Source organism: Myotis myotis, unplaced genomic scaffold, assembly GCF_014108235.1.
Source record: "Myotis myotis isolate mMyoMyo1 unplaced genomic scaffold, mMyoMyo1.p scaffold_m19_p_20, whole genome shotgun sequence".
NCBI classification, from domain to species: Eukaryota; Metazoa; Chordata; class Mammalia; order Chiroptera; family Vespertilionidae; genus Myotis; species Myotis myotis.
Window position 1 is genome coordinate 17,135,128 of NW_023416325.1, and position 10,063 is coordinate 17,145,190.

Here is a 10,063-nt window from a genome sequence, read left to right on the forward strand (position 1 = left end):
CAGCAGCTGCTATCGGGGGTTCGGGGACATTCCTGAGGGGCGATGGGGCCCCTCCCAGCCCTTGAGGCTCCTGCCTCCTTGAGAGAGGGCTTCATGTTTCAGAGGGTTTGCCTGACACTGACTTTGCCTCTACTCCTTCCCTGTCCCTGAGATGATTGTCCAGTGTCGGGGTACACACCCCCAGGGATGGGGGCTCACTACCTGCTCCCCGTAGTTCTGGGATTAAACCACTCTTCCCTGGCCCCACCCAAGCCCCTCTTGTTCAGCGCCACCTCCCTCACCGGCTTCCTGCCCTCTGGCATGCAAGCCCAGCTGGTGGCGGGGGGGGGGGGGGGGGTGGTGGTGGTGGTGGTGGTGTCTTGAGTTTCATGTGGGGCCCCAGGGTTCCTGGGGCTGGAGGTGGCAGTTGGGGGTGCTCACTGCTGATAGCAGGGCTGGGAGCAGGCGTGATGGGGTGGGAGGAAGGAAGGGAGGAAGACAGTGATGATGGAGAAACTCAAAGGCTCTTTGCGTCATAAATACTTATTTTTCAATGAAAATGTGTGCACATTAGAAAAATGGGTAAGGGTGGGGGTGGGCTTCCTGGGAGTAAAATAAAGACGGTTCCTCAGCCTGGGCTGCGGGCCTGTCCACCTCCCCAGGTGGAGAGCCTGGTGGGCACACGCTGCTCCCGGGGGGAGCCTCCGGTGTGACCTCGGTCCCTCGCGCCCACCCTGCTCTGGGGACCGGGTATGTTACATGAGGGCAGAGTCGCCCCGGCAGGGGTGGCCAGGGACGGTCACAGGGCAGTCACACAGGCAGCAGGGGGTCAGTCAGCCTCGCTGGCCGCTGACACCCACCCCTCCCCCTGCCTCGACTGCGAAGCATGTTCCCCTCCGCCCCATGGGCTCGTGGGTACAAGCAAGCACCGACTGGCCTGGCCGCAGGCTCGCGACCAGACACAAGCATAATATGTACAATGAGGTGCTGGGTCACACTCCAGCCTGGCAGGGGTCTCCCGGGGCCGGGAGACCTTCACTTGGGCGGCGCATTCTACATGCCCAGCTGCTTCTTGAGGTCCTGCAGCTGGGTCAGACTGATGTTGCTGCCCCCACAGACGATGATTATGATTGAGGACAGCGGGGTGCGAAGCTTCCCTTCTCCTTGCAGCTTCTGAACCACGTTGCTGTAGACAGCGGCCAGGGCTGCCCCGCAGGCTGGCTCCACCAGGATCTTCTCGTCATCTGCCAGGGGACAGGGCGGGAGGGCGATTGGTAAAGCCCGGGGGTGAGGAGCCAGTCCGCTCAGCCCTGGCCACACTCAGGTCCTTCCATCACTTTCCTGACCGCCCAAGCCCCGAGCGAGGTCCCATCATTAGCGCTGACACGGATGGAAGGGCTGTCATCGCCTGCGCAGTGTGGTGAGAAGGGCTCTGAGGCATCATCTGAGCGAGAGTGCCATGGTCATTAGCCAGACTGACTGCTGGGACAGGAGATGAAGTGGCAGCCTAAGTGCTACCGTGTGTGTGTGTGTGTGTGTAACCCTCCTTATCCTGGGCTGAACCCAGAGAGTCCAACCTAGTTACAGACCCCATTCTGAATCCATCACTGAGGCCTAGACTTTCCCTTTTTACCCTGGCTGCCAGGAAGCTCAGAACGAACATTTAAAAATAGTTATGATTCCCTGCTTTCCGGTTATCAGGCTTCTTCATTTGTGCCTTTGGCCTTTCTATTTTTACTACTGCATCGTATTCAATGGGGAGTCCTAGGAAGGGGATGGGAGACAGATCTGTGGATAAACCTGCAGCGATGGAATCCCCTGGCATACCAAGTAGCCAGGACAGCCACTTGGTTCCTGAACCAGCAGGTTGGGTCTCGAAAGGACTTGGCACATACCCACAAACTTCTCAATGGCGGCCACAGCCTCCTGGTCGGAGATAACTTCCGAGAAAATGGGGTATTCCTGAAACAGCTTCAGGGCTTGAGCCCCCACGGTCCTCACACACAGAGCCTTGGCCACACTGCGGGGGGGGGGGGGGGGGAGGGTGCATGGAGAATAGGAATGGGGGAAACAGGTAGGAGAGAGGAGGGACGTGGAGATCAGAATAGAGCGGGAGAAAGAAACAAGGTTGGATGTGAGAGGGAGGAGGGACTGGGGTCCATGGGTGTGGGGGCGGGGTGCCCTCTGTAGCTACAGTCCCAGGGGCCTCCCAAACAGAGTGGGGGCTTCTAATGAGACTGCTGGAATGGGGGCAAACGGCATCATTTCTGTTCAACTTGACTCATGAGCAAACACCTGCAAGGCCCCTTGTGCTTCCCTGACAGGACTCCCAGCCTCAGCTCCAGGTTGTCACCTTCACCTGCCCAAGTCCCATCCTGTCCTTCAAGGCTCAGGATTAAGGCTGCCTCCTCCAAGGAGTCCTCCAGGGGGTGCACTCAGTCCCATGGCCCCAGGTGGAATTCTCAAATGATCCTCCCCATATCTCTCTCTCTCACACACACACACACACACACACACACACCCACACACCCCCCACTTCTCGAGGAAGCGTTCGGTGCCATTCATTCCCACAACAATTCTTACAGTTCATTGGTTCAATTTCACAGAAGGGAAGACTGAGGCAGAGCATGAGCCGTCACTTGGCCAGGGAGCCGTGGTGCCGGGACTGCAAACGGGACCCGTATACCTCCAGGCCCTGCCCGGCAACCAGGCTCCCCAGGGACGGCCCTGGTTCTGCTCCCAGCTCACTCCCCCTTCGCCCACGGCACCTCCTGGCCTGGGCCGGCTCAGCCCTTAGGCCAGCACATGGCCCATCGGAGGTGCTCAACGACGGCTCCGTCCTCCCAGCACTGTAGGAGCCGGCCCGCACGACAGCTCCGGTGCTGGGCTCAGGAATCAGGAGTTCTTCCCTCGGCTCAGTCTGCCCGTCTGTGGCAGAGAGCTGTCCCGGTGGTCGGCAAACCGCAGCTCGCGAGCCACATGCGGCTCTTTGGCCCCTTGAGTGTGGCTCTTCCACAAAATACCGACTTGTGCGCACGGGCCACGAAGTTTCAATCGCGCTGTACGTGCGCGCCCGCACGTGGTATTTTGTGGAAGAGCCACACTCAAGGGGCCAAAGAGCCGCATGTGGCTCGCGAGCCGCAGTTTGCCGACCACTGGCTATTCTAGCTGCACACGGCGACAGCTGGTAGGAAGACATTTCCCAGCCTCCCTTGCAGCAGGTGTGGCCATGTGACTGAGTTCTGGCAATGAGAGGAAAGTGGAATACTGTGTCTATCTTTAAAGGGAGGGGCTTAGCTTCTGCCCTGCTTCTGCCAGATGGAGTGTGGGGGTGAGGGTTGGCACTGAGGCAGCTATGTTGGCCCATGAGGCCACATAATAAGGACGACGGAGAACAAACAAGGGGCCTGGGCACCTGGCTTCATAGAGCTGCCCCTGGATTGCCTCCCTCTAGACTTTTCTTTGTTTAATAGGAGAGGAAATAAAATTCAATCTCGTTTAAATCACTGTCTGGATTCCTATATAAAGCAGCCAAACCTAACCCTAAGTAAACACCATGTGCCAAAGGTTTGGGCTGGGATATGAACTCCGTGGGAGCAGGAGCCGTGTTGATCCACCTCTCTCCCCACATCAGCCGGGGTCTTGCACATGTTAGGGGCTCGGTAAATGGCTGGCAAACGAATGAAGAGTGCAGCCCGGCTGGCATGGCTCAGTGGTTGGTCATCCACCTATGAATCAGGAGGTCACGGTTTGATTCCCGGTCAGGGCACATGCCCGGATTGTGGGCTCAGTTATGGGGGCGTGCAGGAGGCAGCCGTTCGATGATCCTCTCTCATCATTGATGTTTCTATCTCTCATTCTCCCCTCCTCTCTGAAATCAATAAAAAATACATATTAAGCCCTGATCAGTTTGGCTCAGTGGATAGAGCGTCGGCCTGCGGACTGAAGGGTCCCGGGTTCAATTCCAGTCAAGGGCATGTACCTTGGTTGCGGGCACATCCCCAGTAGGGGGTGTGCAGGAGGCAGCTGATTGATGCTTCTCTCTCATCAATGTTTCTAACTATCCCTCTCCTTTCCTCTCTGTAAAAAATCAGTAAAATGTATATTTAAAAAAATACATATTAAAAAATTCAAGGAAGAGTGCAAAACCCTGCCACAGAGGAACTCAATACAGGATGAATATTTGCCGTTTTTGCATGAGGAAGTGTGACGTTCATGGTTCAGGGCCATGCAGACATGGGCTCAGTTCCGCGGGACCGACCGCTCACTGTCTGTGGGCTCTGGGCAGGTGAATAGAGCCTCAGTTTCCTTACCTATAAAAGGGGGCGCCAGGACCTACCTGCAGCCAGCACCAAGTGGGTGCTGAACCCCTGATGAAGGCAGCTCACCTGGTAACCTGGTCCAGAGGGACGAGCTTGCCCACAGAGGTGGCAACGTGGAAGCTGTGGGCTCCCTTGGTCTCCATGGCGATGATGGGCACGTCCCCCCAGCCCACCTCCTGCAGCCCCTGGACCACTCCGCACAAGAGGCCGCCGCCCCCCACCGACAGCGCGATGACCCCCGGCTTTGCGCTCAGCGTCTCCTTCAGCTCCTTCACGATGGAAGTGTGGCCGTCCCTGGAGGGTGGGGGAGGGACCGGGTCAGGGCTGGGGCCCTGGGGACACTGGGCAGGTGTTCTCTGCTACTTGTCCTTGGGGCTGGTCTCCTTCCTGACTTCCAGCTGCCAGCATCTGCACCTCTACCTGGAGGCTCCCGTTGGCCCCTGGCACTGCCTCTGTGTGACCCCTGGCTGTGTGGACAGGTGACAGCCCTGAGGACACCCCTACGCAGGGCCTGTGTGAGTGAATAAGCACCCAGCACCCTTTCCCGCCGCTGGGTAACTGGTGCATGTTCCACTGGCTCCCAGGGGCCCCCAGGAAATCAAGCTCCAGCTGCCACAGCAGTGCCCTGCCCAGGAGAGCCCGTTCGAGGCGTCTTTCCTGCCTCATCTCCCGTCCCCCTCCGCTCAGGAATCACCTCCCAAGTCAATGGCTTTCCCTGAAATCCTGGTCTTGGGACCTGCTCCCGGGCACCCAGCCGCAGGCACTGGGCATCTGAGCTCACAATTGCTCATGGCCGCGGAGGATGGGCGTCGGAGCACACGTGTGTGCTGCTGGGTGACGGTGTGTGCACACACATGTGCAACTGCTGTGCATAAGAATGTGCCCACGTGCCTTGTGGCAGGCGCCCACCCAGTGGTCAGGGGGTAGTTGCCACCCTGGGCTCCATGTACCAGATAAGGGGGTCGTCGAAGGGAGAGATGAAGACCCAGTCTGAGTTGTTCTTCACCAGGGCTGTGGCCAGCTCATGGGCCTCCTCCAACGTCTGCAAGACCACAGGGGACGCGGAGGAGGTGAGCGCCCGGGGCGCCCTCCTCTGCCACCAGCTGCCCTCCGTGGTCCCCGCTCTAGGTCAGCACTCACCTCACCCACCACCTTGACCGTGGCGCCCTCACTTCTGAGCCGCTCGATGGTGAGGGCAGGTGTGGTCTTGGGCACGACGATGGTGGCGGGGATGCCCAGCCTCCTGGCCGCGTAGGCGGCCGCCATGCCTGCGTTGCCCGCTGCCAGGGGTGGTGGGTAGAGAGTGTGTCAGTTCGGGACGGCCTGGGGGCCCAACCCCCGGCCTCTGAACCCCCCTGGGTGGCCTCAGGCCTCCCCGCTGAAATTCCAAATTGGGCCTTCTGCAAACATTTGCAGCAGCTCCCAGCTCCCGGCTCCCGGCTGGGGATACCAGGGCCCAGAGAGGTGGAGCTCCTGCCCCGGGACACACAGCAGAGGGCAGGAGGAGGCGTGCAGGCCGCTTACCTGAGCAGCAGACGAAGTGTTTGCAGCCTTGCTCGGCCTTCTGCGGAGACAAGGGGAGGGGTCAGGCTGCCCCTGGGCTCTCCCCTCTCACCTGGAGTCCTACCCGCCCAGCCCCTGGGTTCTAACTGAGTGGTTTCGGAACTTTATTGCCCCAGCCTCTCAAGCGACATCTTCCCTCCCCTCCCCAGGAGCCTGGCTCAGGGAGGGAGGGAGAGGCGGGCAGCTGAGAGCTCTGGGATCAGCCCTAGGGGACCCTGGTGACGGGCACCCCTTCCCCAGAGGAAGCGCTAGTGGTGGGTGCGTGGGCCTCGCGGGCAGCCTTGCCTGGAGCTCCTAGGGTCTCCCATGGCACCGGCCCTGCCCATCGAGGAAAGAGGACCTGTCACCCTCCCCGAAGCCGTCCTGTACCTTCTGGCAGAGGTGGCCGATGCCCCTGATCTTGAAGGAGCCCGAGGGCTGGGCACTGTCTATCTTGATGTAGACGCTGGTGCCGGCCACCTTGGACAGGGCCATGCTGTCTCGGATCGGGGTCTTCACGTGCAAGGGCTCCCGGGAGGCCATCGCGGGGGAAGGGAGGGTGGAGGCGGCGGAGCCGGTGGCTGGACCAGGAGAGCGAGGGGGAGGCCGGCGGTGGTCTCGGTGGACGGGCTGGGTGGACAGCCCACGCGCGGATGGAGGGAGGGTCGATGGACAGGTAGGCTGTCTTCTGAATTGTCCCAGGGCTGCCAGGTTTTATCCTGTGAGCAGGGCTGGCCACATCCCCCGGGCCGGCCACTCCCCCTGGCCCGAGTCCTGGGGCTGCCCGGAGGGGAAAGGGAAGCTGGCCGTTCCTCCCTGGCTGCTTCCTGGCCTCTCCCTCTCCCTTTCCTATCTCTGCCCTTCCACAGCCTCAGCTTCTTTCTTTGCAAACAATTCCTCTGCCCCAAGGAAGGTGGGGCAGCCAGCCAGGAGGCCCCCAGACGCCCTGCACTAAGGCCGCCAGCAAGTGCTGGCACATCATGGGACCCGAGAAACAAACCAAGGAGGAAGCGGCTGCCACCATGCTCCCATCTCACAGGAAGGGAAGCTGAGGCGCGGATGGGAAGAGGGGTGCTCTGGCACTGGAACCAGCAGTCTGACCCCCAAACGTGCAGTCGGGACACAGCTCTTTATTTTTTAATTTTTAATATCTTTTTATTGATTTGAGAGAGAGGGCCAGGGAGAGGGAGAGAGAGATAGAAACAGCGATGAGAGAGAAACATCGCTTGGTGGCCTCCTGCACGCCCCACGCTAGGGATCAAGCCCGCAATCCGGGCAGGTGCCCTGACTATGATCGAACAGGTGTCCTCTTGGTTCATGGGTTGATGCTCAACCACTGAGCCACAGTGGCCGGGATGGACGGAGTTCTTGATCACCTCCCACGGTCATCCTTTCAGGACTCCTGTGTTATCCAGGGGCCGATGGCATCATGGGTAACACCCAGGCCGACCAGGGTTCAAATGCTGACTGCCGTTCACTAGCTCCAAGGCCTCAGCCGTCCCTGTGCCTCCTGGAGCCTCCCTCTGCCCCTCCGCTACCCCGGGAATAGAGGACAGGACAGCGCACGCATGGAAGGACCCAGAACACAGCCTTCAGCAGTGTCACCATCGTCACCATCGTCACTGTCCTCATCGTCCCAGAGCGGCAGGGCCTTCCACCGGAACTCACTCCCTGCCCAGGCCCGGCTTCCTGTCTGTCTGTCTGTGAGCAGGTGTGAGCAGGGGGTCTGTGTGTACACAGGGTGGTGCATGTACACTGCCCCCCGCCCCCCCAGCCATGGCCGGCTCTCTTCCTGGCCCCTCAACAAAGCTCTCTTGTCTGCTCGGCCCGGACAGGAATATTGATGAGACCGAGGGCAGGAGGGGGCAAACAGCCGCATAGCCGCCCCTCTCGGAGGGACAAGCTGTCCCCTCCTGCTGCCCCCCGGACCTTCCACAGGCACACGGAGCCCCTCCCCAGTGGGACGCCCCCAGGCATGTGCTGGGCACACAGGGTGCGGAGCCGCAGTGGCGTGGGCGCCCTGAAGCTCACGTGCAGGCCTGTGCGCACGGAGCGTATACAGCTGGCGCTCACGATGCCCCACGTCTGATCTCCCGCGCAGGGTTTCCCATGTGGGGTGTCACTCAATCTTCAAGCGTGAGGTGCGTGGGCGTTTTGAGCCCCATGTCCCAGGGAGAGTCAGGCTCAGGGGTGGAGTAACATTGTCACCAGGGGGCAGGGTTGAGGTGGGTCGGGCGGGCCATTAGGGGTCACCTTAGGGGTGTCAGAGGGAGGCCTGTGACATGCGGGATCCACACCGTCAGGGAGGTGGGAATGGAGGCCCCACTGTCTTACAATGTGGGGTTCTCTCCGCTGCACCGCCATCTCGCGTGATGGAAGGCGGGGCTGCACGGGCGGGAAATGCGAAGATGGGTTCCTTCTTTAGGCCTCTCTAGAGTGTTCCACGTGTTTCCACAAAAATGTGTCCCTGTTGTGATTTGAAAAAAACAAAATTAAGAAAAAAAAATAAGTCAGCCCTGGCCGCTGGGGCTGATGGGAGCAGTGGCTGGAGCGTCGTTCCGTGAGCCAGAAGGTGACGGGTTCGGTTCCTGGTCAGGTCACATGCCCAGGTGGTGGGTTTGGTCCCCGGTTGGGGAACGTATGGGAGGCAACCTATCAAGGTGCCTCTCTCACATTGATGTTTCTCTCTCCCCCTTCCTCCCTCCCTAAAGTCAATAATAAATACATAGAAAATCAATCATAAAAGAAACAAAAAGAGGGGAAAAAGACGAAACATATGTCACCGTTGTGACAGCCTGTTCGGGCATATCCTTGTCCTAAATAATAACTTTATTGAGATATAGTTCACCTCGCCTACAACTCACTCGTTTACAGAGTATCAATTTTAGGACATTTTCATCGCCCCAAGAAGAAACCCTATACCCATTAGCGGTCACTCCTCCCCTCCCAGCCCCTGTGTCACCAGTCTGCTTTCCGTCTCTATCGATTTGCCTATTCTGGACATTTCGTATCAATGGAACCGGACACTAGGTGATTTTTGTGTCTGGCTTTTCTCACGCCACATCACGTTTCAAGGTTTATCCACGTTGAAACATGTGTCGGCGCTCCATTCCGTTTTATGGCTGTAGACCAGAGGTCGGCAAACCCATTAGTCCACAGAGCCAAATATCAACAGTACGACGATTGAAATGTCTTTGGAGAGCCAAATTTTTAAAACTTAAACTATATAGGTAGGTACATTGTTATGAACTTAATTAGGGTACTCCTATGGCTTAGGAAGAGCCACACTCAAGGGGCCAAAGAGCCGCATGTGGCTCGCGAGCCGCAGTTTGCCGACCACGGCTGTTATACTATTCCATATCTGGATAGACCATATTTATTTAAGTAGGTTTTTATTGATTTCAGAGCGAGGAGGGGAGAGGAAGAGAGAGACAGAAACATCAGTGATGAGAGAGAATCATTGATCGGCTGCCTCCTGCACGCCCCACACGGGGGATCGAGCGGGACCCCTGGGCATGTGCCCTGGCTGGGAATCGCACCTCTCAATCGATGTTTAACCAACTGAGCCACACGGGCCAGGGTAGACCGCATTTCATTTATCTATTCATTCATCGGTGAATATCTGCCGTCCGGGCAGACCTTCACGTTTAAATATATAAAACGTATGTACATGTGTGCATACATGTGTGGTTCTGTCCCATCACATGGATAAGACCCCGAGAGCCTAGCAGGACCCGGGCCCCACCCACGGTCACCCTGGGGAGGAGGTGGAGCAGAACCAGGCAGATCTCGGTGTGGCAGGACACTGGCCAGTCAGCGGCTGGAGCGTTGGGGAAGGTGGCCGCTGTCGCGGTCAGGGAGGTCGGCTCGTGCCTGTGGCTCTGGCTCCCAGGCGTGTCCGATCCAGATAGGGCTGTTACATCACACCTCCCGGCAGGTGGCCCTGAGGGCGGCCGGATCACAGTGTCCTTGGCTGCGGGAGGTGGGGATTCTGACGGTTGTTTTCACACTTAGGAGGAACGGACAGCTCTCACCTCAGCTCTCACCTCTGTTTGCCCTGCCGGCCGGCGGGTGAAGCCAGCCCTGAACTCCTGGTTAGTTAAGGTACCGGCTCCTGAGTCCCTCACAGCTCGGCTGAAGCGGAAACCCAGCCGTGTAACTTCCCTTAGCGTCAGTTCCCTGCCCCGAGAGATGGGGACGGGGTAGCTACCGGGTATTTG

The 10,063-nt window shown here is 58.8% G+C and overlaps 1 protein-coding gene across 1 annotated transcript; it reads right to left on the reverse strand.

The window, feature by feature from the left end:
• Positions 1-506: 506 nt before the first annotated feature.
• Positions 507-6,544, reverse strand: SDS (serine dehydratase). Its single transcript, XM_036354051.1, has 7 exons — positions 6,234-6,544; positions 5,826-5,865; positions 5,442-5,581; positions 5,252-5,343; positions 4,368-4,595; positions 1,875-1,999; positions 507-1,223 (listed from the first exon to the last, which is right to left on the reverse strand). The coding sequence occupies exons 1-7, from the start codon at positions 6,384-6,386 to the stop codon at positions 1,033-1,035; spliced, it is 969 nt and encodes a 322-aa protein (XP_036209944.1). The 5' UTR covers positions 6,387-6,544; the 3' UTR covers positions 507-1,032.
• Between the last annotated feature and the right edge of the window lie 3,519 nt (positions 6,545-10,063).